We start from the raw sequence: 27,198 nt of genomic DNA, 5'->3' as shown, positions 1-27,198 counted from the left end.
ATATTTATTTGAAAGGCAGAGTTAACAGAGAGGCAGAGGCAGAGAGAGAGAGAGAGAGAGAGAGAGAGAGAGAGGTCTCCCATCCAATGGTTCACTTCCCCAGACAGCTGGAGCTGCGCTGATCTGAAACCAGAAGCCAGGAGCTTCTTCCAGGTCTCCCACGTGGGTGCAGGGGCCCAAGCACTTGGGCCATCCTCCACTGCTTTCCCAGGCCATAGCAGAGAGCTGGATCAGAAGTGGAGCAGCCGGGACTCAAACTGGCGCCATATGGGATGCTGGCACTGCAGACAGCAGCTCTACCTGCTACGCCACAGCGCCGGCCCCCATTGTCAATCCTTGGAGCTGGTTTGCTTCACAGCATGACCCTGATACACACACCCTCGACCCACTGTGGAGCGGCCCCTGGGAGTTACACTGTCCTGGGACCACTTTTCTTCCCTCACAGAGCTGATCGCTAGCAACAAGGAGAGTTTTGCTTCCTTGGTTGTGTTCTGTCTGTCAGAATAAAAGGCTCAGGGGACCGGTGCTGTGGTACAGTGACCTGCAGGGCCAGCATCCCTTCTGGGTGCTGATTTAAGTCTTGGCTGCTCCACTTCTGCTCCAGCTCCCTGTTGATGATCCTGGAAAGCAGGGGAAGACGGCCCAGGTGCTTGGGCCCTGGCAACCACGTAGGAGACCCAGAAGAAGCGCCAGGATCCTGGCTTCAGCCTGGCCCAGATCTAGTCATTGCAGCCATTTGGGGAGTGATCAGAGGACGGAAGATCTCTCCCCTATCTCTTCTTCTCTCTTTCTTGTAACTCTTTCACATAAATAAATATTAAAAAAAAAAAGAATAAAAGTCTCAGGAAGGCAGGAACCCCATCTTTCTGTTTTGATCCACATCCAAGGAGCCTTGATGCGTACCTGGCGCTTAGCAAGCCCTGGATAATGATTTATAGAAATGGATATTTATGGGGGAGAGCAAGGGAGCAAGGAAACCTTTGGGGGCTGCTCCAAAGGTTTCTTTATTACAAGAAATAAAGGAGTGGTTCCCTAGTCTCTCAGGAGCTTCTCAGGAGCCCCTTGTCCTGGTCTCAGCCCAGCCTGGTTCCAGCGCCGCCAACCCAAGTCACCTTGCACGGAACTCGCTGGCACGTGACTTGTGTGTTTCACGTTGTCCTGAGCCAGGGTGCTGCCCTCCACATCCCGGGAAGCCGGGGAGGGAGGACTTGCAGAGACCAAGTCTCAGCTGCTTGTGGGGCTCTGGGGGAGCACCTGCTTGGTCCAGGGCACCCTGCTTGTGGGAATCCCGGGCTCCAGGAAAGTTCACCCCAAGTCCTGGAGCTGATGCGTCTGGAATTGGAGTAGGAAGCTCAGAGCATCTCCTCTGTGAGGAGGGGCTCAGGAGAAGGTGGGTGCAAGGGACCCCCCCACGCGCGCCATGCTCCAGAGGGAACCCCTTCCTCTGCGGGGCCACCTCTTAGGACGGGGCCGGGGTTGGCTGACCCCAATGGGAGGTTCCCACCCGCTTCCCAAAATGCAGCGGCACACACTCTCCGGCCAGCTCTCGGCTCTGTCTTTGGCGCCCTTTGAGCCAAGCCTGGTTTTTTGTCCGTTCAGCCGCTACACAGAACACGACACGGAGCGACTATTAAACACGTTTATTCCCCTCAGCTCTGGAGGCTGGGAGCCTGCAATCAGCGGACCAGCACGGCTGGGGCCTGGTCAGGGCCCGTTTCCTGGTTCATGGACGGCTGGTTTCTCACTGTCCCCTCCCACGGTAGGAGGGACAAAGAGATTCTCCAGGGCTTCCTCCGGTGAGAGGAGGGTCCCTCGCTCACGACCCCGCACCTCCCAGGGGCGTAACCTCTGAACTCTGTCACACTGGCGCTGAAGTTCCAACAGGGGCGTGTGGCGGGACGCAGACACCTGCCTGGGCGCTCACCCATCCCCACGGTGGCCTCCCAAGCCGGCCGGGCCTGCGCTAGCAGAGTTTCTCTCACGGAGAGTGATCTGAACTTGAGTCCCTACCGCCCAAGCCCCTGTCTCTTGGGAGGAGGACCCAGGGCAGAGAAAGGACCAGGGCAGAGAAAGGACAGCACGAAGTCATCTTGGCGCCCCAGGCCGCCAGTCTGCAGAGCTCCGTGGGAGGCTCCTAGCTGACTCGGTCTCCCCAGCCCCCACTCCCCAGCCCCCACTCCTCTTGGGAGCCAGGCTCTGCTCCACGGTGACCCCCACGGCCCCTCCCAGGCTCCTCCACTCTGCTGCTTCTGAACTCTGACATGGACGATGGCCCCGGGGCGACCCAGAGTCCTTGCCAGAGAGACGCTCCGCTCTGGTCCCCGGCGGCGGCCGAGGCTTTCCGTGTTCAGCAGGTGCCGGCCGGCGGGGGCGGTGCGGGAGGCGGCTCAGTCGTCCTCGTCCTCATCTTCGTCCTCTGTGTCTTTGCTGGGCGCACACCTCTGGAAGCACTGCACCACGGTGGCCAGGAAGAAGCTGGAGATGATGGCGGCGATGGAGACGGCCACGCCCGAGAAGATGATGATGAACAGGTCCGTGAGCGACAGGCTGAACCTGCACTCGCTGAAGCTGGCCTCCGACAGCTCGTGCAGCGAGACCCTGCGGTTCTCCACGGGCAGGGAGCACTGGATGGCGTCGAGGCCTGTGGGAAGGCAGGTGGGACGGCAGAGACGGTTAGGCCGTGGCCCCGGGGCAGAGCCAGCGAAGGGGGAGCAGCCCCCAAAGTAAAAGGCGAGGACAGCTGGATGGAGTGCAAGGCCACGTTTGTTCACAAAGCACAGAATTATCAGCATGGGAACAGTCAGGGCGTGCCCCGACCTGAGTTCAGGCCTGGGGCTTGTGACTGTGGTGGGCTTGGGGCTGGGGGGCAGCACATTTTGGGGGTTCAGACCCAAACCTGGGTTATAAGCAGCCGTGGCAGTGCCAGCCAGAGGCTGCTCCCTCCAGCTGGCCGTGCCCTTCCCCCTGTCACATGCCGTCCTCCTCTGTGCCGGCTTCACAGCAGAAATGAGCAGCGGCACCCGCAGCACCCTGGAAGCAGTGCGCCAGGGAAGGCTGCGCTGAAGGAGGCCTCCAACGGCACCTGCTCCTGGGAAGCTGGGGGGGGGGGCTCCAGGTGCGTAAGGGTCACCTACAGGCTTTGTCCAAATGCAGGGGCCCAGGCACCACCCAGAGCCTCAGCTTCTGCAGGTCTGGGGCAGGGGCCCTGACCCTGAAGTTTTAATTTAATTTTTTTCATTTTACTTGAAAGGCAGAGAGACAGTGAAAGACACAGAGAGATCTTCTGTCTGCTGGTTCATTCCCCAAATGCCCACAACAGCCAGGGCTGGGCCAGGCCACAGCTAGGAAGCCAGAAGTCCATGCAGGTCTCCCACGTGGGTGGCGGGGACCCAGGACGTGAGCCACCACTGCTGCCTCCTTGGCTGTGGATCTGCAGGAAGCTGGGTCAGAAACTGAGTGGCTGGGACTTGCGACGCGGATGCAAACGTCCCAAGTGGCCACTTAAGCTGCCCTGCCCAGCACCGGCCTCCTCTGCCGTTTTCGTCACCGGGTGATTCTGATGCCACGCCCATCGAGCAGCAGTGTTTTGTCACTGTCTGAGCACAGCCTGAGAGCCCTGGGACACTCCCCGTCCCGTGTCCAGACAAGCCCACTGACTATTTCACACACACGAGTTGCCATCACGATTTTACTTCAAGAGTGTTTGACTTAAGGACGAGTGTCCCACCCTCCAGTCTAGCAAAACACCCACAGCCGAGCGGGCGCTAAGAGCTGTATGAAACAGCGGCTGTGGACACAGCTGGGCCAGGCGCTGTTTCAGCACTTGACACAGATGCACGCTCGGAAGCCTACAGCAACTCCCTGGGGCCCCTCGAGCGTCCCATCCCAGTGCAGCAGGTAGAGGACCGGGCTCAGAGAGGTGAAGCAACTTGCCCAAAGCTGCAGAGCGCGCAAGCAGCCAAGCCAGCAGTGTGGCTCCAGAGACCTCGCCCATGGCCGCTGTGTCCCTGAATGGAGGAGAGTGGGGGAAGGCTGTTGGGGTGCGGGGGATGGGACACAGGAAGCTGATGCGTTCTTCCCATGGCTGCCTTCACGTGGGAGGGGCAGAAGCTGCCAGTCACCTGGCTCCTAGGGCACTGTTTGTAACAACCTAGAGACGCCTCCTGCTGGCTGTTCCCTAACCTGCGAGCTGCTTTTCTGGGGGGGACCCCATCTGGCATCAAGTGAAGTGGGGAGTGGCTCTCAGAAGCCCAGGGGGGTCAACACTATACCCTCTGATTACTTACGTGAGCCCCAAGGGAGGGTTGCCTGAAACGTGAGCAACTGAGCACTGTGTACCCTCATTTATGCACTCAACAAACACGCACTGAGTACTTCGCCTATGCCAAGTCACTGATGGTCAACAGAGCGAAGAGGGCCCCTGCCCCCAGAGAGTGAGTCCCAGTGGGAGGAGACAGACACCTGCTCATCTATTCAACAAGTTCTCTTTGAGTGTTTACTATGTAGTGGGCTCTGGGGACACAGCCCTCACACAGCACTGCAGGTGCTTTTACATCAGGAAACACACAAAACGAGTCACGAAAGCTCGGTGGGCGGAAAGACGATGAGCGTCTGGGACAATGGCGAGTGAGGGTGGCGTCATCACTAAGCTCTAAAGGCCGCGGGAGAACTTCCCGGGCAGACAAGAAGGTGGGCATTCGGGGAGCACCGTGTGGCCAAGGAGCAGCAGCGGGGGCAACAAGGAGGACTTAGCATGACAGCAGCAGCGGCTGCCAGTCCCAGCCCACTCAGGACCGGCGCACACTGTTCTGAGCATTGCACGCAAGGTAACTGTCACTTCCCGCGGCACCCTGCCGAGCTAGGTGCTGCTATGATGCCCATCTTCCAGCTAAGGAAACCCAAGCCCAGCAAATCCACACAGCGCGCCTTTGACGGCGCAGCCTCGTGGTGGCGGAGCTAGGACTTGAACCCGGGCTTCTGGCTCTGGGGTCCGACGCTCGCTCTTTGGGTGCAAGGGTCCCCAAGCTCAGCTGTCTCCGTGGTGGCTTACTTCCCGCTTCCTTTGCGACTCTGAGCGAGACCTGCACTTGCTCTCTCTGCCGGTGCTTCCCGGTGTCGGGAGCTGACCCTCAGTCCATTTCCAGCTCATCTGGGAGTCAGGGCGCCTTCTGCACACCTCACTAATCAGCTGCCTTTCATGCGGCCAAGAGCAGCGTTTCCTTATTTTACATCTTTCCTTCCCCGGCTCCGAAACAGAAGATGGAGGAACAGCGTCCCATCTTCCTCCTTCCTTCTGGCCTGGCCCCTTTGGGGTGGTCCGCAGCCCACCCACCATGCTCTCCTCGCCATGGGAACTGTTGCCTAGCAACCAGGCCCCAGCTCCTTGCTGTCCCTGAATCTGAGCCTGCTTTAAAGACCCAAGGGGTGGGGGCCGGCGCTGTGGCGTAGCAGGTAAAGCGGCTGCCTGCAGTGCCCGCATCCCATGTGGGCGCCAGTTTGAGTCCCGGCTGCTCCACTTCCAGTCCAGCTCTCTGCTATGGCCTGGGAAAGCAGTGGAAGATGACCCAAGTCCTTGGGCCCCTGCACCCATGTGGGAGACCTGGAAGAAGCTCCTGGCTCCTGGCTTCGGACTGGTGCAGCTTTGGCTGTTGCGGCCAACTGGGGAGTGAACCAGCGGATGGAAGACCTCTCTCTGCCTCTCCTTCTCTGTGTGTAACTGTGACTTTCAAGCAAACTAAATAAATCTTAAAAAAAAAAAAAAAAAAAAAAAGACCCAAGGGGTGAGCTGGACCTGAGGTCTGCACGCCTCAACAGCTTACACTTGGCTACAGCTTTTGACTGTTCCTCTCTTTCTAAAAATGATGTTTATTTATTTCAAAGGCGGGGGGGGGGGGGGAGAGGCAGAGACAGACAGAGAGAGAGATTTTGCATCCACTGGTTCACTCTCCAAATGTCTGCAGCAGCCAGAGCCGGGCCAGGCCAAAGCCAGGATCCAAGAACTCCATCCTGGTCTCCCACTTGGGTGCAGGGGCCCAAGCACTCAGGCCATCTTCCACTGCTTTCCCAGGTGCATTAGCAGAGAGCTGGATCGGAAGTGGAGCAGCCGGGACTCGAGCCAGAGGCTTAACCCCTGCACCACAGTGCTGGCCCCGATCTCTTATTTGTAAGAGGCCAAGCGTGTGGCTACTTCGGGACGCGAATAAGGCCGGAGGGCTGTGAGGCAGCATGAGGCTGAGAGTCTTACGGCCTCCGATTTCGTCCATGGAAAAGTGGAAAAAATCAACGCAGCTGCCTCCTTGTCCCATCCTACCTCGGGCAAAGATGTCACGAGAACAAGTGATAACGGGGCTGCGTGAAGCCAGGCAGCGCAGCGAAGCCGAGATCACGCACAACCTTCAAACTCCTCCCACACCGCTGTGTGGCCAGACGCTTCCCGGGAATCTGTCTTCCGTGAGCGGCGCCAACAAGAACAACCCCAGCATGGCCACACAGCCCAGGCCGCTCACCGCCCCACCTCCCCCGGCCGCCGCCGCGAATCCAGTCAATTCCGGTTTTCCTGACGTTCTTTGTGCCTGGAGATTGGACTGGCGCTTGTACAAAGTGACAGTTTCGGGGGACGTCAGCTCACGTTGCTGACTGAATGGATGCTCGTAGCTCACAAAGGCAGAGAAATGAGATGAGATGGACAGAGAGTGGGCCAGGCAGGAGCGGGGAGGACCGGCCAACGGAGGGGGGCGTGGCCACCGCAGGGACCTGAACAAGATACCGATTGTGGAACTGAAGTTGGGGTCCCTGACTTTGGGGCCCCTTCTCTCCTGCAAGACCTTACTTGGGGTTTCTTAACTTCGGCACAGCTGACATGTGGAGCAGCGTGACTGTCTGATTTGGGGGGGGGTGGTCCTGTGCGCCCTGAGATGTTTATCAGCCTCCCCGCCTTCTGCGCACTGGATGCCGGCACCACCCCCGCTCACCGAGTGCGACCATCAATCACCTCCCCTGGCATTCCCAAATGTCCCCTGGGCGGGAACCATGGCTCTCAACAGGAGTGCCTGCTAAGTAGGTGGCTGCTACACTCATTTCCCATCTCCCCAGAATCGCTGTGTGGAAGCCCTCACTCCCAATGCGATGGACCGTGAGAAGTATGGGGGCTGCGTGAAGTTATAAGGGTGGGGCTTCTTGGACAGTACTGGGGTTCCTGTAGGAAGAGGCCAGAGAGACCTGCCCCCTCTCTCCCTGCTGTGCAGGGGGGACAGCAGGAAGGCGGCTGCCAGCAAGCCAGGAAGGGAGCCCTCACCGGGACCCAGCCGCGCAGGTGCCCTGACTGCAGTTGAACTTGAACTTCAGAACTGCAGAGGGACATACATGCTGTGCAAGCCGCCTGCCTAAGGCAGGCTGAGCTGACTAAGACGGTAACCCTCAGGGAGGGCACTTGGTGGTGTGGTTAAGACGCCACGGGGGACATGGGCACCTCATTGTCAGCCGCCTGGCTCTGGGTACTGGTCCTACCCTGAATTCCAGCTCCTAGCTAGTGTGCACCCTGGGAGGCAGCAGGTGATGACCCAAGTACTTGGGTCCCTGCCACCTACATGGGGGACCCAGATGGAGTTCCAAGCTCCTGGTTTTGACCTGGTCCAGGCCTGGCTGTTGCCGGCAGCAGGGTGTGAACCACTGGACGAGAGCTTTCCCTGTCTCTTCACCTTGCAAATAAATCAAAAACAAATAATTCTTTAAAAGACAGCAACCTTCTAAGACAAGCCAACTTTTCGTTACTAAGTAGACATTTAGTTATTAAATCTCTTCTTTTCATCCAGGCATTTACCAACCAGGAGGAAGAAGAGAAGAGAGAGGGGAGGAGGAAGAGGAAGAGGGAGGAAGAAGCGAGCGAGGAGGGAGGAGAAGGCAGCCTCCCTGGCCTCCAGCAGCTGAGGTCTGATGGTGGAGGCGGCAGGGCCTGGCGAAACTTGGAGACAGAGTGACAAGCAGAAGGGAAGGCGTCAGAGAAAGCTCGCGGGAGAGCCAAGAGGGACGAGCGGGAGGCTGTGGGGAACAGGGGCAGTGGAGGCGTCCGGAGCCCCGGGGACAGCCCCCTGCCACTTTCCGGGTCCCCTGCCTTCCTTGAGGCAGCTCTCCAGAGACCAGAATATCACACGGTGCCCGACAACATGCCCCGTGATCACTTGTGAACTTTTAAAACAGTAACGTTTATTTGAGAAATAAGATAAATGCATCTCAATTGTTTTGAATGAAAAAAAAAAAAAAAAGAATGGAGCCGGATGGCCAGCGCTGGCCACAACACCACACATGTGCCAGAGGCTGCTCACGGCTCCAAGAACGTCAGCCCCTTGGGCCCTCGTGCCCACCCACTGGGGGCCGCTACAATTGTCTCCACTTTACAGATGAACAAACTGAGGCCCAGACTAGTCCCAGGATACACAACAAGGAGGCATCCATGCTAGGACTCACGCAATCTGGCTCTCCCAGGCTGTGAGACCCAAGGCTGCACCAGCTCAGTCGGCCCCTCAGAGCACGCGCCAGTGTCTGGAAGAAGTTCTAGAATGTTCCAGCAATCCCCAGGCTGTATGCTGCACAGACCGTGCCGTGTGGGGAGATGCCAGCCAGCCAGTGTTGCTACACTGCTGCCGTGGCTGTGGTCAGGCCCAGGCCCGCTGAGAGCCACGTGGTGCTGATGGCGCGAGCACGGGGAAGGGGCCGACTGAAAAGCTCACTGCCTGAGTTTGCAAAGCCTGCCTCGGACTGTTCCGATGTCCAACTTGTGCCTGCATCCGACTCCCGCCACCTGAGGAAGGAGCCTGTCTCGGTGAGGGTCATGAAGGAAACACAACCAGGAAGATGTGGGTTGAACACTGCTAATCCCCAAATCCGAGACTGGAAATCCAAGAATGCTCCAAAATCCAGAACCTTCTGAAATCCCATAGGACGCTAAAACTGAAAACTTCCACACCTGACCTCATGTGGTCACCCCAGAATGCAGCAGCACTCAAAATAGTGTGTGGTCACCGCCAGGGCTGGTGCTGCGGCACAGAGGTTCGCTGCTTGGGAAGCAGCATCCTGGCTGCTCCTCTTCCCATCCAGCTTCCTGCTGATGGCACCTGGGAAGATGTTCCAAGGACTTGGGCCCCTGCCACCCACATGGGAGACCAGGATGGAGTTCAAAGTCTTGGTTATCGCAACCATGTAGGGAGTGAACCGATGGAGCGATCTCTCTTTCCCTCTCTGTCTCTCCCGGTCTCTCTGCCACTCTGCCTTTCAAATAAATAAATTTTCTTCAAAGCCAGAGTCACTACCAGGCTAAGTGACATCCAAGGTGTACGTGGAACATGAGTGAATTTCGTGCTGAGACCCGGGTCCCACCCCCGAGACACCTCACTACGTCTGCGCACACATTCTAAACTCGGAAAAAATCTGAAACCCAGAGTCTGCTGGGCTCCCCTGCCCTGGACGACAAAGACCAGAAGTCAGCACCCTCCAGAGCACAGACCTCGTCCACCCTCCCTCTGCCTGCCCACATATAGACACACGAGTAAGATTTGTTGTATTTATTGGAAAGAGAAGGAGGGAAGGCTCACTCCCAGATGGCTGCAATGGCCTAGATTGGGCCAGGCTGAAGCCAGGAGGCAGGAACTCCATCTGGGTCTCCCACATAGGTGCAGGGGCCTAAGAACTCAGGCCATCATTTGCTGTTTCCCAGACACATTAGCAGGGAGCTGGATTGGAAGTGGAGCAGCTGGGACTTGAATTGGTGCTCAGCGTTGCAAATGGTGGCTTGACCCGCTGTGCCACAGTGCTGGCCCTTTCCTGTATATTTTTGTAAATTAAATCTTTTTAAAAAAGATTTATTTATTTATTTGAAAGGCAGAGCTACAGAGAGGCACAGAGAGAGAGAGAGAGAGAGAGAGGTCTTCCATCCACTGGTTCACTCCCCAAATGGCTGCAATGGCCAGAGCTGGGCTGATCTGAAGCCAGGAGCCAGGAGCTTCTTCTGTGTCTCCCACACAGGAGCAGGGGCCCAAGTGATTGGGCCATCCTCTATTGCTGTCCCAGGCCATCAGCACCAGAATTGGAAGTGCAGCTGCCGGGACTCGAACTGGTGCCCATGTGGGATGCCAACACTGAAGGCGGTGGCTTTACCAACTATGCCACAGTGCCGGCCCCTTGTAAATAAAATCTTGCTCACCCACTGGCTTCCATGTCATCTACGGCTGGTTTAGAGCAGCAACAGCAGAGCTGAGTAACTGTGACAGATACTGTGTCTAGAATACTCAAGTTCGTCAGCTCTTCCTACTCAACACACACTCAGGAAACCCCCTCCAGGAAGCCTGCCCAGAATGCTTCCCGGCCTCCTCCTCCCCCTGACTCATAGAGTTCTGCTTCCTGGTCCCCTGCACCTCCTCCAGTGAGGCTGACTCCTCCCCGGGGAACTCTGCCTCCCAGCTCAGGGCCTGCACATAGCAAGTGTTCATCACACACCCTGAGAAACGCCGGAACAAGTTAGAACCCTCTGGGTGAGAAGACTGAGGGGTCTTCCCGGTCGGGGGCTGTGGCCAGCAGCCTGTCAGTGAGGTCTAGTGTGTTAAAAAAGCCAACCAGGGGCTGGCGCTGTGGCACAGCAGGTAAAGCTGCTGCCTATGACACCAGCATCCCGTATGGGCACCAGTTCGAGTCCCGGCTGCTCCACTTCCCATTCAGCTCCCTGCTAATGTGCCTGGGAAAGCAGCAGAGGATGGCCCAGGCCCTTGGGCCCCTGCACCCATGCGGGAGACCCGGATGAAGCTCTTAGCTCCTGGCTTCGGGCTGGCCCAGCCCCCACTGTTGCAGCCAGCAGGGGAGTGAACCAGTGGGTGGAAGATCCCCGCCCCCCATAGTCTCTCTCTCTCTCTCTCTCTCTCTCTCTCTCTGTGATTCTGCCCTTCAAATAAATACATACATCTTTAAAATCGTCTTTCAAACCCTGGCTCTAGAGACATCAGCACAGAGGTTCTTCAGGGCAAAGATGCTGGGAGCCATGAATCTTCAGGTCTCTCTGCCTTCATCCCGGAAGCTCCTCGCAGACGGAGAAACCCTCCTTACGGATTACGGATGATGTGTGAAGCCATAACAGTATCGGCGGGTTAGCCACAGAGAACCCAGTTCCCTCCCTGGGCTTAGAAATGAATGAATGCATGAACAAGAGACGCGAAGAGGATTCAGAAAATCAAAGTGTCAGGCTCTTTACCGGCTGTCTTCCTGCCCCTACCTGGCAGGCTGCCCGGGGCTCCCCTCGGCAGCCAGAGCCTTCCAGAGAAACTTCCATCCAGTCATTCCTGCTCACGCCGCGCGCCCACACTCCTGTCTCTCAAACCTCATCAGCCTTTCTCCCACAGGGACCCCCGCCCCTGGCCCTGGGGCAGACCCACCCTCAACCCAGGGTAAGCTCACCCCCAGATCCTGCCAAGGCCCTCTGAATAAGGTCACCTTCACGCACCCAGGGGTTAGGACCCGGAAGGTCTTGTGGGGGGAGGCACTTCGAGCACTGCAGGTGTCACCTGCTGCCCCGTGGCGGCCAGATCCCTCCCAGGACAATCACTTCCCACCCACTGGGCATGTCCCGGTGCAGCACTGCACAGACCACTCCTGGCCAAAGGGTCTGCACGTGACCCCCGCGGAGCCCGTGTCGCCCTGTGCCACGGCACTCAAATTTTAGTGCCCCGAGCCCACTCAGATCAGTAAATGTGTCTCCAGTTCTGTGCATTGCCTGGCATCCCTGCACAGAGTTGGCTCCTGCTGTTTACACTCGGGAGGCCCCCACCGACGGATTGTAGGAAAACAGAGTCCAGAGAAGCCAGACCTGCCAATCTCTGCCCCACAGCCCCAGGTCAGCTAACCCTGCCAGGGGTCTGCAGACCCTGTGTGTGGTGGCAGGAGGCCCGTGGGAGGCAGTGGGGATGCAACGCAGTTCCTCTCCTGTGGGCAACCCCGCAGGCAGTCCCAACAGGCAGGGCGTTCACTTCCCACCTTGCGCCTGGTAAGCAGCCACCTGCACCTGCCTCCCCAGCAAACCAAAGTGGCCCAGGCCACGCGGCCACCTCCGCCCCTGCAGCGGGGCTCACCCTTGCACGGGGCAGCCTGCCCTGCCTTGGCCTGACGGCTTCCTCCCAGCAGCTGACACCTGAGCTGGTCAGGGCCGGAGCTGCCACCCTCCGGAAATAGACAGTGACGCAGCAGATGGTGGAGGGAGATTAATCTCACCCGCCACGCCCAACCTCTCGCCAACAAACTAGCCTCGGCTGCAGCCTCCTTGGGGGGCCTCTGCTCTGCCCCTCCCCCAGGAACTGACCAATGAGGGCCAAGGCCAGGGTCTGAGAAACGCTTTATGCCATGAAAAATGCACATTTGTTGTCCTAATTCCGCTGAGTGGGCAAAGCCTGCACGCACGCGGAGACAGAGAAACAGGCAGAGGGTGAGAGAAGAGCCCATAAATGCAAGGTTACTAGCACGTGGGCTGGGGCCGTCCGGGGTTGTTTCCAAGGCCCCGCGCGCTCTCTGCACGACCACACCGGGAGCATCTTCCACTCGACAAGCACAGCCAGGCCCCCGCTGTGTATAGCCCGAGTGTTCCACGGTGAGGCGAGCCACGGCTCCTCACCCAGGCCCAGGAGGTCGCCAGCTTCTTCCCCACCAGAAACAAGGCCATGGCGAGCCTCCTCGCAGGTGCTCTCCCCCGACTCCCTGAGATGCGCCCCGGGCGGGATCTCACTCCAAGTCCGTCCATGGGTTCCACCAGGCTTTCCTCTCTGTCCATCTGACCAGCCACAAATGGGAGTGCAGATGGCTGGCGCCGTGGCTCACTAGGCTAATCCTCCGCCTGCGGTGCCGGCACTCCGGGTTCTAATCCTGGTCGGGGCGCCGGATTCTGTCCCGGTTGCCCCTCTTCCAGGCTAACTCTCTGCTGTGGCCCGGGAGTGCGTGGAGGATGGCCCAAGTGCTTGGGCCCTGCACCCCATGGGAGACCAGGATAAGTACCTGGTTCCTGCCATCCGATCAGTGCGATGCGCTGGCCGAAGCCCGCTGGCCGCGGCGGCCATTGGAGGGTGAACCAACGGCAAAAGGAAGACCTTTCTCTCTGTCTCTCTCACTGTCCACTCTGCCTGTCAAAAAAAAAAAAAAAAAAAAAAAAAAAAAAAAGGAGTGCTGCTGATTCAGTCCGCCCGTCTCCCCTTGCGCCCAGAGCTGAGTCCTGTCACGCGAGCCCATGAGCCCCCTGGATTGTGCCTCTGTCCACTGCCTGCCCAGCGTTGCAGGTCTTCCAAGTACAGGCTTGGGGACAGAGGGATGCAGTGCAGCCCAGCCCACTGCTGTATGCCCCAGGGAAGGCCACTCTCCTGCTCACATCCTGGGGGCGGGACCAATAAGGGAGGTGCTCCAGGGCCCCTGGATGCTGGTCCCTCCGCCTGTGGCCACAGCTCCCTCCCTCTAATCCTTGCCTGCTTCTCCTTGCTGAGCTAAGGGGGCCTGACCTGGGCCAGGGAAAGACTCTTCCCTGCACCTGCCCAGCCGGCCTTGCAGCCCCCATATCCTGACCTCCTGGCGGCACAGAAGGGTGGCTCTGAGGGTGCTCATGACACCTTCAGGCTCTCTCTCTTATCTAACAACTGGGCAACTTGTCTGAGGTCAGCTGGAGCCTGGACTGGAACGGAGACGTCGCGACTCCCAGCTGGGTGCTGCTCCCAGGCAGCAGGTTCTAGCTCAGGGCGTGGGGGCTGGGACCCTGTGTGTGCTACAGCCGCTGCTGCAAGCCCTTGGTGGCATGCAGGGACAGGGCGCGAGGAGGCAGAGGGAAGGTGCTGGGCGCGTGCTCCTGCCCCTGCAGGGGCCAGGGGTGCAGGCAAGCCGGCTCTAATTTCTTAGAGTGCTCATCTTTGTTCTCCACTGCGATTTTCATTAAAAGCCGGCTGCCGCACAGGGGACGATGCCAGTGACCCGCCCTGCCGCACAGCACTCAGCTGATTAAGCGAAGAGCTGGTTTCTACAAAGCGGCACGGTCAAGGGCTCATCCTGGCCCACCCTGGCCCCGCACGGCGTGTTCTTGTAGAAGGGACAGTGCGTGGGTCCCACCTTGGGGAGGGGTGCTCGTCTCCATCCTGCCCTCCAGCCTGACTCCCAGCCCTAACCTCAGGACGCCGACTGCGGCTGCACACCTGAGCGTGGAGAAGCCGCTGGCCCCAGGGTGATGTCTCCATCCTGTGCCCCTTCTGGGTGGAGGAGAGTTGAAAATGCGACTCTCAGGGAAGTTAGGTATGAGTTTCCGCTGTCCTTGTCACGGCCTCTGCCCCGTCCATCACTGCCATTGCTGCTTCATCACCTCCCCCAGATCCACCACACCCGCCATGCTCACCTCTCCCCCACAGGGTCAGGGCTCAGTCCACCACATCCCCATGTCCATCTCCACCCTCACCTCTGTCCTCCATAGCAGACACTCGCCACGAGACGGACTCTGCACTGAGTGGATGCTAATGCGTGTCTACGGATTAGCAACGACCTGGTTGGAGAGAACCTTCTGGAAGGTGGCCCATGAGCCTGCTGCCTCCCACAGCTCATCCGGGGGATCCGAAGCTCCAACCCCACCCTGGCTGCATACTTCCAGCACCCAGAGGTCCCTGTTAATGTCTAACCGTGGGAGGCTGGCCAAGCCAGAAGGGCCATGCTGCGTGTCGGGAGGAGGATGGGGTCCACCATCTAGGTGACCTCCTAGCAGGCAGCGACAGTTACCGAATCTCTCGCTGCCATCAGGGCCTCCGACAGGGGCTGGCGCCTTCATCACCTCTCTCCTCTCTCAGTCTCTTTGTCAGGAACCCTCAGAACAGCACTTCTCAGCTGGGGGTGACTCCAGACTGGACGTCTCTGGCAGGTGAACACCTTTCCCTTCCTTTGCCTGCCTCCTGTATTCACGATTCTTCCAGAAAGCAGATGCTGGCTACAGACCCTGCATCTCCTGGTTCCGAGGGTGCCAGCACTGTGACAGTGCCACGATGGGGCCACGAGGTGGCGCTGTTGAGCAGCGTGTGCAGGGCTGCACACAGGCAGGGGCGCGGGGAGGAGAAACAGCCTGTGCAGGTGGACAGACCTGACCATCACCAGACCGGCAACTTTCACAGGTGGGCAACAGCAGTGGGGCGACTTCCTGCAGCAGAATAAAGACTCCCCCCCTCACCCCAACCCCGAGTCGCCCACATCCTGCCCCTCGGCATCTGTCAACAGCTCAGGGGCTTTGCAGAGGTGGCTGAGCGAGCTGGGCGCCCGCTCTCCCCACGCGCAGCCCTGCGCCTCCAGCCAGCCCACACGGGTACACTGTGGTCAGTGGAAGCTTCCAGAACCGGCCCTCTGAGTGGCGGCATTGCTTTGCTGCTGAGACGATGCTAACAGCATCCGCCACGCACAGCACGGCTGCTCTGAGCTATGCCCCTGACAGAGTCACGTCCCCGACCCTCACAGTGGACTCTGGAACGAGTTCTGTCCACACTCCACACTCGAGGAAGCTGACACAGAGAGGGTGAGCGGTCCACCCAGGCCCACACAGCAGGGCTCCAGAGGAGCTGGACTCAAACAGTGCTGGAGTTAAGCCCAAAGCCCAGCTCTCAGCCATGGGGCTCGTCCCCCTGACCTGCGACCTTGGGGGCACAGTGCCGGGTCAGGGCTGGGGCAGCTGGCTCCTGGCTCCACCTTTCAGGGTTCAGCACGCATGAGGCTTTCAGCAGCCCACTTGGTCTCTCAGAGCCTTGGCTGCATTCTGAAAACGCAGAGTGGCCAACCCTACAGCCTGTGCTTGTCCGAGTCCCCTGGAATGTTCTGTCCAGGAAGACAGAGCCTTTGTCGCACTCCCCCGCTGCATCCCGAGCCGGGGGCCGGGAGCTGAATGTGCTCTGGGCAGGTGGCAAGCCTGCTCCGGGGGGCTCAAGTTCCCTCCGGCTTAACCTGTCCCTGGCCAGGCTCTGCGTGAGATGCTCTCTGCTCGCTCCTGAGCCTGGTGCAGCAGCAGTGGACGCCAGAGGGCAGGCTCGCGGCTCAGGCACCCTCCATTCCCAGAACGGTCAGTGGCAAAGAGGGTGACACTTCTCCCTCCACAGCAGGGAGCCGAAGCACGACAAATATCCGCGAATGAATGGACGGGGCTGGTGGCATGCGCGGCGAGCCGGCCCTACGAGGCTAGGAGCCCAGGTGACGCCGGCTCATGGGGGGAGTCCCAGAGGGCCACAGCCCTGGCTCAAGGGGAGCTGGGCGGGAACTGGGCGTGCACGTTCCGGATTTAGAAACCGGCGCCGGTTGCTGGCAGGCCATCTGGTTTCCGGCGAGCACTGGTGGGCGTGAGCAGAGTGAGAGTGGAGATGTGCCGGAGGCTCGGGGCTGGTGTGGCTGGGGGAGGGGTGGGGCAGGGAGGGGCGACCACTGCTGTGGCCTCCGAGCTCCCTCCCTGGGTTAGGATCACACTGGAATCTCCCTCAAGGTGCACGCCTGCCACCCAGGACGGGATGGAGGAGCCCCAGGAAGCCACAGGCAGGGGGCTGAAGCTGCCCTGGCTGAATCTCTCCGGGTACCTGATGCACCCACCTGCACCACTGGAAAGCAATCACTGGGCCTCTGCTTGAATGCCTCTAGTGATGGGAGCCTCATTACCTCTCTCGGCAGCTCATTTTCAGCACCCCGAAGGTCAAATGTTCCTGCTCCTGGAATATCCAAGTCAGCTTCCCCGTGGCTCCCAGCCCCAGGGCCACCCCCTGAGGCCAGAACAAAGCCTCCGAGTTCGGTGACAGCTCCTCAGACGCGGCAGACAGGTCTCTGCATTTGCCAGTTCAGCATCAGCCCGCAGAAACACCGGCCTCGACACTCCCAGTCTGCACATCCCAAGGGCATCTGGGGGGAGCCCAGGGGAGTGGTGACCCGAAGGGGCCTGGGAGCCCCGACCTTGCCCCTAGGTCTCCCCGACCTGAGCACCAGTGAGCGTGAAAGTCCACGCAGGTTCATGGCACCACCTTCGGCCACCACCGCATCTGTCCCTGGTTAACCCTGTGCTCGCTGACGGCGGATGAGAATTACTCAACCACGTGAGCTTCTCTAAGCAAGGGGGTGGTCCAGGAGCCCCCTCCTCTCCATCCTTCTTCCCTTTGCTTTGCCTTAGCACCCACTGTGTGCTTAGTCAGTCATTCAGTCACTCAACAAACATGGACCCGGCACCTGCTCTCTGCCAGCACAGTTCCAGCACTGGGGTGAAAACTGAGGCGTCCCAGCCCTTTCTGGCTACGATTCCATGAGACAGCTCCTGAATAAATCAGGAGAATGTGTAATCCTGCCGTGGAAGCAGGTGCTCCAGGGCAAACAGAAGCTATGGGGAGGGCAGGGAGAGCTGGGGTGGCAGGTTGTGGGGTTCACAGGCGGCGGAAGGCTCAGGCAGAGGGTGGCCTTCTGCACAGGGGGCACCTTACACAGACATCAGGGGAAGGGCACTCCACGTAGAGGGTGCAGCGTGCAAAGGTCCTGGGGTGAGAATGTGCCTGGTGTGTCTGAGGTGCACCGCGCGGCTCAGAGTGCCCGGACCCAGAGCGGATTAAGGGGAGAATGGCAGGAAATGGGGTCGGGAGGAAAGCAGGAGGGGTCAGGTCACCAGGGCCTTTTAAGCCTCCGGAAGGACTTCGAGGGCTACTCTTCTTAAAAAAAAAAAAAAAAAAGATTTATTTGAAAAGCAACAAGACGGGGGTCAGGGGGAGGAGATTGACTTACTATTGGTTCACTCCCCAAATGGCCACAAGAGCCAGGTCTGGGCCAGGCTGAAGCAGGAACCCGTATCTCCATCTGGGTCTCGCACGTGGGCGCGGGGGCCCAGGCACTCGGCTCTGCTCACTGCCTTCCCGGTGCATTAGCAGGGAGCTGGATTGGAAGTGGAGCAAGCAGGACTCAAACTGGTGCCCTTATGGATGCCAGCATTGCAAGAGGTGGCTTACTCCACTGTACCACGGCGCCAGCCCCATAAAGGCTGCGTGTGGCTGTATGGGAGTCCCTGGCCAGTCCTGAGCAGAGGAGGGCTGTGACCAGACATGGGACGAGCAGGGAGGGGTGCGGTTCCACGTGCGGCCTGCAGAGGGGCAGAGGGAGGGGCTGCATTTGCTGCAGCAGGTGCTGTGTCGTCCGCCTGGAAAGCACGTGTACCGGGCCCTTCCCTGACACCTAGAGGCCTCCACCGTCTCCCCAGGCTCCTCTGGTCCTCCCCGCACACCTGGGATGGCACACAGGGACCCAAAGCCCAGGGAGTCCGTGGCCAGCCTGGGTCAAGGCCAGAGAGAGAAGCAGTGCATCCCGGGCCTCACCCTGAGCTCCCCAGTCCTCCACGCAGCCAGCGTTCACGTCTGATGCACAGAATCACGCGTGACGGTCCCATGTGCAGCCACAGGTCCTCTCCTGGGTGTCAGGAAAAGCAATGTCGGTCTTCCTGGTCTCCCCTGGGAGGGGGTGCGCTCCCTGCCTATGACGAGAGCCTGACACTCTTGCACCCCTGATCTGAGAGCCCTCGGGGGGCGGTGGGACCTTCACGCCAGCCCCCAACCCAGGGGAGCTCTGCCGGGAGCTGGGGCAAGGGGCTTCCAGACCCTTTCGCCCTGTGCCCTGGAGGAGACTGTGCAGGTCACGGCATCAGCTGCAGTCAGAGCTGCAGGGCGCGCCCGGCCCCGTGGCCAGCGGGAGGACAAGCTTCAGGGACTTCGATGCCCTCAAGGGGCGAGTGGCACACTCTCTCACTCTCACAGCTGCTTCTCCCGCTAGCCTCACCCAGCGGGTCCCAGGGGTGTTGGTGGTCACCGCTCCTGGTCTGGGGTAACCCACTCTCCCAGGGATGTGAAGACTAGGACAGGAGAAGGAGGAGACTCCCAGCACCCCCACCCTCCAGCCCTGCCCCCGCAGCTGACCACGGCTGGGGCTGGAACTGACCCGTGCCCCTTTGCTTCGGGCTGGCCTCTGAGAACCGGCCCCTTCATCCTGAACGGCCCGTGCTCCCCTTTCAAGTCCCAACTCCCTGCCCTTGGCATCTGTCACACGGCCAGCGAGGACAGGCGAGACGGGACATCGGGGCCTCCTTGACTGGCAGGCTGCACAGTGCAGCCGCCGCGAGGATGTGCCGGGAAAACGTGATGCAGCTGCACTGTGTGGCACAACCGGGACCCGGATGCCTGGGGCCCAGCTGCGTCCTGGGACAGGGACCAAACAGGACAGCGCCTCTGTGCGGCGGTGGGGAGCTGCGCTGTGGGCGGACTCACAGGACGTCACTGAAGGTCAAAGCACAGATCCCATCACACCCGCACCTGACTGATGGGACTTGGGGGCCCAGGAGCGCTGGGGGAATTCATCCGCCTCCAGACAGCCACGGTCAAGGTCACCCAGTAGGTGGTCTGCCCCTTCCTACACTTCCTACACTGCATCCCTCACCGGGGCAGCCTGAGAAGCTCCTGGTAGCCAACAGGTACCGCGTCACCCACCTCTCCTCCGAGCTGAGCGGACAAGAGAGGGACGCCGCGAAGAAGGCGAGGAAGGGAACAAGGGGGCAGGGAGGAAACCCCCCAGGACAGGACAGCCTGACACAGGCCCGGGGCACAGGAGCCCAGGGGGCGTCCCCACACTGAGAGTAATGGGCTTGGCTGTGTCCACTCGCTGGCTGTGAACACGTTCCTCCATGGAGGGCCTGATGCGCCTGGATGGCCACCGCCAACCTGCAGATGGACACGGCCTGCCAAGCCCTCAGCACTGCAAACCACGCTGGGGACCACAGGACTCTGGGAGAGCAGGAAGCGGGCAGCCCTGGGCATCTGAGTGCTCCTGTCACCTCCAAAGCAACCCCCGGCGATGGGCCCCTGGGGCTGTGTGTCCACTGTCCCTCGGCGTCCAGGAGCGACTGCCCCCTGGGACTTTTAACCGACAGAGCCACAGGACGAACGTGGCATTTTCAGGAAGACCCGAGGTCCTGGGTAGCAGGACCTCATGGGAGTGCTCTAGAGGCAAAAAAGGCCGCCTGAGGCCACGTCTACTGCTGGCTCCAGTCTCTGGAGCCCATAAAAGCTGACACCCGGCCCCTGGACACCGGTCATGGTGAGAAAGGTGACACCCAATGACTTGATTCTGAGAGACAATTTAAAAACGCAGCAGCCTGTGGACACACGCCGTGCACAGCCCCGCCAGAGGCAGGAGAGAGAGAACAGTCACAACAGCAGCTGAGACCTCAGCCAACCCCGCTCGGGAGCACGATTCTCTTAGGAATCTAAACACACACGCAGAACACAGAACGCGCACGCACGGCCCGCGAGCCGACCCTGGGAGTTACAGCAGCAAGGAGGGGTCATTGTTTCACCCAGGGAATCAGAAAGTATGGTTTAAAATCACAATCCACAAGGCCACACCCAGACTCTAATGCTGACGGTGCTCGCCTGCTAGTTAAAATGTGCTGGAGGCAGAGTGTCGGGGGACCACGGCGACGCGGCCGGTGAAGCCGCTGCTCGTGACACCTGCATCCCATATCAGAGCGCTGGGGTTCGAGTCTTGGCTCCTCCGCTGCAGACCCAACGTCCTACTCAGGTGCACCCTGGGAGGCAGCAGGTGACGGCCTAAGTGCTTAGGTCCCTGCAGATAGGGTGCCAAGCTCCTGGCTTCGGCAGGGCCCAGCCCTGGTTGTTGTGGGCATTTGGGATGTGCATTAGCACGAAGCTGGATTGGAAGTGGAGCCGGACCTCGAACCCAGGCACTCTGATAGGGATGGGAGCGTCCCAAGCAGCAGTGTAACCACTGAATCCAATGCCCACCCCTCTGTGAACTTTCTCAAGTTCTGATAGGAGGACTCGCAGCTCAGCACTGTTTACAAACAGAAGGAGACGACCCACATGTCTAATAACTGGAGACAGGCTCAGTTCACACATCTACAAAACGACCCTTCCCATGGCCGTGAAAAGCTAAATTTTCAGAGAACTGTAATGATGGGAAACTCACAACTAAATAAAAGAACAAAATCAGAGGCCAGCATTGTGGCGTGGCAAGTTAAACCATCACCCGAAATGCCTGCAGCCCATGTGGGCACGGGCTCAAGTCCCGGCTGCTGCACTTCCAATCCAGCTCCCTGCTGATGCACCTGGGAAAGCAGCAGAAGATGGCCCAAGTCCTTGGGTCCCTGCCACCCATGTGCGAGACCCAGAAGAAGCTCCTGGCTCCTGACTTCGGCCTGGCCCAGCCCTGGCTGTTGTGGCCATTTGGGGAGTGAACCAGCAGATGGAAGACCTCTCTCTCTCTCTCTCTCCCTTGCCAACCCTGGCTTTCAAAATAAAGAAATAAATAAATATTTAAAAGATTAATTAAAAAGCAAAAGTCATTTAGAAAAGGTACACTATCATATCAATTTCTTTACAAATATGTGCACGTGGAGGACAACAGGACAGAGTGAAGCTCTAGTCGCGGTGGGTGCTGGGCTGCCGCTCACTTTCTTCCTGCTGGTGTCTCCTCCTCCCCCCTCCCCGGAACAGGAGCCTGCTATGTTTGTCATTGGGAAAATCAAGCTGCCTTTACTTCCTAAAGGAAAGGAAAAGACACAGAGTCACTCTGGAGGCACCTGGGAGAAAGGAGCAAGGTGACCCTCAGACAAGCATCCACATTTGTCCCCTCGGCTGAAAAACCATCGATTTTCTCAGGGTGATGCGAAGTTTCCATGCCTCTACAGCGCACCAGGCCTCTCTGCGTGTCTGACATTGGAGAAGGGCAGGGGGTTCTGGGGTGTGGGGGTGGGCTCCCCAGTGGGCCCTGAGCCAGGCCCGACCAGGCCAGCAGGTGCAGCTTGTTGTGATCCCCTGCCTCACCCAGGCCCCAGCCCCGAATGGATGCTCCAAGCACTCTTAAGTGGGAATTTTCTAGAAGGCGGTCCCCACACAGAGGCCTGGGTCCAACCCTCCTCCCAGCCCCTCCCTGGACCTCCCTGTGTCCAGGCCGCAGGATGAGAGAATCAGCTCCCATCTCTCCCCCAGCGTTGTGGGCTGGGACGTGCAGGCCACACATGGCAGTGACTACCCAGGGAGGTGCAAGAGGGGCCCTTGGCGAGGTCAGCCCCCCACCTGGAGACCTGCACGGGTCTCTCCTGTGACCGCACGCACCTCACAGGCCAAGCACCTAGGCACCTGCCGGCTTCGGTTTCTCTTCAGTGGCTTTGTCTCCCAGTGGCTCCAGAACCCAGGCTGGGGAGTGTGTGGAAGGTGCGTCCACCCTGCAACAGCGTCTCAGGCCCACAAGCCAGGGCCCTGGGCTGCCCAGGTGCTCCAGCCCCGCCCTGCAGCAGAGACGGTGGTCCCCTGATGTCTGGCGGAAGCAGAGCCTCGGAGAGGCACCTGGCCTTCTGCGGCCTCAACTTCCCCGTCTGTAAAACCAAGACAAGAATTCCCTTCCGGCCGGCGCTGTGGCACAGCAGGTTAAAGCCCTGGACTGAAGCACCGGCATCCCATGTGGGCGCTGGTTTGAGTCCTGGCTGCTCCATTTCCAATCCAGCTCTCTGCTATAGCCTGGGAAAGCAGTAGAAGATGGCCCAAGTCCTTGGACCACTGCACCTGTGTGGGAGACCCAGAAGAAGCTCCTGGCTTCGGATCGGTGCAGCTCCAGCCATTGCAGCCATCTGGGGAGTGAACCAGTGAATGGAGGACCACTCTCTCTGTCTCTACCTCTCTCTGTAACTCTGTCTTTCAAATAAATAAAATAAATCTTAAAAAAAAAAAAAAGAAAGGAATCCCCTTCCTTGGCAACTCCAGACTTTCCAATGCCCATGTTTCTTGGCTTCCTAAAGAGACGTGGAGCTCAGAGACAACAAGCAACTTACACAAGGTCGCACAGCTGTTGAGTGACAGAGCCACAGACCCAGCAAAAAGCCCACCCTCTGAGCAGCAGGGGTGCTTAGTGGAGTGTGCACAGGAACCCCTGGGGGGGGCGGAAGTGTTAAAATGCAGGTCCCCAGGCATCGACCCCCCCACTCATTCAGGAAGTAGGTGTAGGGGCCCAGAACTCTGCCCCTCAAACACACGGTTCTCAGAGACACCCCCAAGCTGCCCCGTTCTGTGTCTTCACTTCCTGTGTCACCCGGGTGGTCTCTGAGACCACTGGCTTCCAGGTCTGAGTGATGGGCTCTGTCCGCGTGGTGACACACAGCCCCTGGAGGTCGCTCCCGGGAGAGTGAGAGACACAGGAGGACAGAGCAGTGTGGGGACAGTCTCGCCCTCCCTCTCCACGCCCACCAGTTGGAAGCAGGTGTCGGGCTGGACGCTCCAGACTTCAAGTTCATCTCCAGCACTCACTCCGTGACCTTGTGCAACCCACTTCACTTCTTCCTGCCTCATTTGCTTCCTGCCAGGTAAACCAGGCACCTGCCGGGCACGGGACAACTCCACAAAGAGACACCCCTGATGGAGGGTGCTGGGGCTGCCGATCAAACCCAGGATGCCGATTCATGGTGGATTTCGGAAAATAAGAGACTGCCTTGTGTCTACGCATGTCCCAGCTATCGCCGGGGACGTACTGACATTAAAATACTGTTCATCATTTATCTGACACCAGATACTGATGGACATCTGGGGCGTGAGGTCCGAGGATCCCCAGCCTCCTGGGTTTTTCCTTTTGTGCCATGGCTTGGGCATTCCGGCATCCACCGGACCTCTCGCCTCCTCGGCAGGATGGCTCCGCCTCCTAGCTGAGCCTCAGACCCAGGCCTTGGGAGTCCGGATGGAGGGGACTAAGGGCCTCATCAGCTGCTGGTCCCTGCCTCCCGCTGTGGCTTTTGTATCTGTATTTCCTGCTCCGGGTGCCGTGGCCACAGGGGAGGCTCACCTGGCACCGGAACGCATTTCTGCAACTGTCAGAGTGAGTCAAGGTCACGGGAGGCAGCTCTGGCTCCCTCCAGCTCCTCTGGGGAGGGGGTGGGGGGGCCAGGGAAAGGCCAGGACGACAGCCAGGGTCGCTCTGTTCTTGCCTCTGGTTCCTTCCCCCTGGGAGTGGCACAGGGGCCCTGAAGCTGTGTCCAGACGGAGCCTGACTTTCTCGGGCAGGGGGCAGGGGGCTGGGGGCTGGGAGTCAGGAGGTCCCAGGGCCCCCCCACAGCCCTGTGGGCCGGCAGGCAGGTCACTCAGGCTGCCCAGCAAGTGCAGGACAAGAGCAGAGGGCTCACTGTGGGCCAGGCACTGTTCTCAGTATCTCACAGCCCTCCCCACACCCCCAGGAGGCAGGTGCCGTGCCATCCCCTTGCACGGGGGAGGACGCTGGGGTGCACACTAGGAAGTAGAGGCAGCAGGACAGCGGAAGTCACTTGGTGGCAGAGGCTGGGCTCGCGGGCTCCGTGAGAAGTGCAAGCAGCATTACAAATGCACCCCAGGAGGGAGGGGTGTGGACGGCGCCTGCAGGGCACGACTCCCACTCGTGCCGGCGCAGCTGTGCCCCTCGACGCACCAACGCTGGAGGGTACACCTGAACGGACCTCAGAGAGGTCAGAGACTCGCGTGGGACCGTCACTCCGAGGCCAGCTCTGAACCCGGCTCTCCCACTGCAAGGCCTGTGCTAGTCTCCACCAGCTACGCCCCTGCGGGGTCACAGGTGGGGCTGTGGGGAGGAACTGCACTGGCCACCCAGGGAGACCAGGCTGCCCCCGGCACTGCCCCTGGAGTGCTCTCCTCCAACACCCACCTCACTCTCAGGCCTCCGGACACTTCCCGGCACTGCACCTGCCCCTCGCCCCCACTCCCAGCCTCGCATCCCCACCCCCCCCCCCACTGGGTACCTGTTCTCTTTCTGCACCTCAGGCTGGGCAGGGTGAAATGTCGCTTTTGCACCCACTTGACCCTGTTTCCACCCTAACATCCGCCAGTGTGTGGTCTCTGCAGCGTTAGCTGCACCCCGATTTCACGCACGAGGATGGTGGGGTTCAAGAGACTCAGGTGACCTGCCCAGAGTCACCCAGATCCTAAGCCTGCTCTCATCTCAAGCTGCTCGGACTCCAGCGTAGTGGATAGTTCAGAGGTCAACCCAGAGATGAAGAAACTGAGGCCCAGACAGGCGAAGTGGCCTGTTCAAGGTCACGGCTACCCATGGCAGAGCAGAGACTAAAACTCGGTGCTCCTGGCTCTGTCACACCTTGTCCTCCTCTAGAAAACAAAGGCAGCCAATTGCACCAACCCAACCAACCACGCACCATGAGCAAGCAGCACCAGGGCACAGCCCTACCCCTCTCTCTGGGCCAGCGTGTTCTGGTAGGGAGAGGCCAGGGACACAGGCAGGTGAATGAAGGCAAAGTTTATAAGGCTGGGGCCCTCTGCGCCTGGCAGGCCGGGTCCTTCTAGGGATGCTTGCAGGACAGAGCCAGCCTGGGCCGTCTGGCTGAGGAACGGCTACTGAGACACCCCGGTATGCGCCTGTGACAGCAGGGAGCCAGTCCAGGAGCACAAGAACTCAGCTCGCAAGTGAGCAGCAGCCTTGAACTCCCAGGAAAGACAGAGGCTCCCCCTGCGTCTGTGTCCCCGCTGGTGATTCTGTGTGCTTCGCAGCTCTGCTTCTAACTCTGCCAGAACCCAAGGGGCAGAGCAGGCGGCGGGGTCTGGCTGGGAGACGGCCCTGCCGGCCCCAGTGCTCACAGGCTCCTGAGTGGAGGCTGGAATCCCCCAAAGGCAGGGTCACCCTCCTGCCCCCGTCGGGCGCTCAACCCGTGGGTGCCAGGATCCTCCGCTTCCCAGCTTGGCTGCCGCGTTCTTCCCACTGCCCATCCCCGAGCCCCCCTCCATCTCCCTGGGCTCCTGTGTTCCCATCTGCCAAGTGGGTGCGCCTGTCCACCCCCCCCCCCAATAATTCAGCTCAGTTTCTGCACATCTGGGCTGAGAAGCCAGGGAAATGTCAATCAGGACTGCACCTGTTCCGGGAGCAAACGGGATGAGAGGCAGAAGCCAGCTCAGGATCTGGGGCCACTGGAGAGCACCAGGAACCCGTGGTCTCACTCACCATGACCATGACCTGGGCGCTGAGGGCAGGGCTGTGCCGCCTAGGCGCCCCCTGCACCCACCAGGCCCAGTGAGCGCTCCTGGGCCCCAGTAAGGCAGACCTGTCGGGTCTCTAACTTGGGAAAGGGGGTGGTTGGTGACACAGGGGAAGACACAGGCCTCAGAGCCCAGCAACTGCGGAGAACTCCAGAGGGGTCCCTCCCTGCCTCGCCCCGGGGCACAGACCCAGGAAGCCCGCTCCTCCGGCACCTGCCAGGGCAGCAGCTGGAGCTGCCTCCTCTTTAGGGTCAACCTGAAGCCCCCGGGCGCACTGCGCACCCTGGTGGCTTCTCCCTGCTCCCTGCCCAGCGCCCCCGGCCCCTTCACCTTTGGGCAGTTTGGAGGCGTTCTCCTGGATCCAGGCGAAGAGGTGCGCGAAGTCACAGTCGCACAGCCAGGGGTTCCCGTCCAGGCGCAGGCTGCGCAGGGCCGGCAGCGCGTCCAGGGCGGCCACGCTGAGGCTGTGCAGGCGGTTGTCGTTGAGTTCCAGCACCTGCAGCGACTCCAGGGTCTCGAAGGCGGCTTCGTGCACCCCCGCCAGCCGGTTGTTGCCCAGGCTCAGCTTCACCAGCCTGCCGGCCGAGCGGAAGGCGCCGGCGCCCAGCTGGGTCAGGTTGTTGTAGCTGAGGTCCAGGAAGGCGAGCTTGGCCGAGCCGCTGAACGTGCCGTCCTCCAGCGAGCGCAGCGAGTTGTTCCTGAAGTCCAGGTAGACCAGGTCGCCGTAGAAGATGAAGAAGTCCTCGGGGATCCGCTGGATGCGGTTGCCGGCCACCAGCAGCTTGCGCACGTCCAGGGGGAAGGGGTCGGGCACGCTGGGCAGCCCGCGGTCGCGGCAGTCCACGGTGTGCGGGTCCGTGCAGGCGCAGCCCGCGGGGCACGCGTACCCGGGCCGGAGCGGCAGCAGCAGCAGCAGGAGGAGGCTGCAGAGCCAGAGCGCGTTGCCGGCGCCGGCGGGGACGCGGGAGGTGGCGCGGGGGCGCATGGCCGAGGGGCCCCGGCCGGCCGCGGCGACGCGGACGCGGCTCTCCGGGCGAGCCCTGGCACTGGGCAGCGCGCCGGGGGTCCCGGCTGCGGGACGCTGGCAGCCGGAGGGCTGCCCGGGCGGGGAGGGCGTGCGCCCTGGCGCGCGGGG

The 27,198-nt window shown here is 60.2% G+C and overlaps 1 protein-coding gene across 1 annotated transcript; it reads right to left on the bottom strand.

The window, feature by feature from the left end:
- Positions 1-1,625: 1,625 nt before the first annotated feature.
- On the bottom strand, positions 1,626-27,198 carry LRRC38 (leucine rich repeat containing 38). Its single transcript, XM_008275369.3, has 2 exons — positions 26,394-27,198; positions 1,626-2,641 (listed from the first exon to the last, which is right to left on the bottom strand). Exons 1-2 carry the CDS (start codon positions 27,046-27,048, stop codon positions 2,388-2,390), a joined length of 909 nt encoding a protein of 302 aa, XP_008273591.1. The 5' UTR covers positions 27,049-27,198; the 3' UTR covers positions 1,626-2,387.

The sequence above is a fragment of the Oryctolagus cuniculus genome, chromosome 7, assembly GCF_964237555.1.
Source record: "Oryctolagus cuniculus chromosome 7, mOryCun1.1, whole genome shotgun sequence".
In the NCBI taxonomy this organism is placed as follows: Eukaryota; Metazoa; Chordata; class Mammalia; order Lagomorpha; family Leporidae; genus Oryctolagus; species Oryctolagus cuniculus.
The sequence above is the reverse complement of the archived record's forward strand: the minus strand, read 5'-3'. Positions and strand labels throughout refer to the sequence as shown.

Excerpts from the sequence above, each read along its gene's own strand:
- LRRC38 (XM_008275369.3), bottom strand. The coding sequence starts at position 27,048 with ATGCGCCCCCGCGCCACCTCCCGCGTCCCCGCCGGCGCCGGCAACGCG. Across the intron at positions 2,642-26,393 it reads CGCCTCCAAACTGCCCAAAG|GCCTCGACGCCATCCAGTGC; the intron begins GTGAAGGGGCCG and ends GCCTTCCCACAG.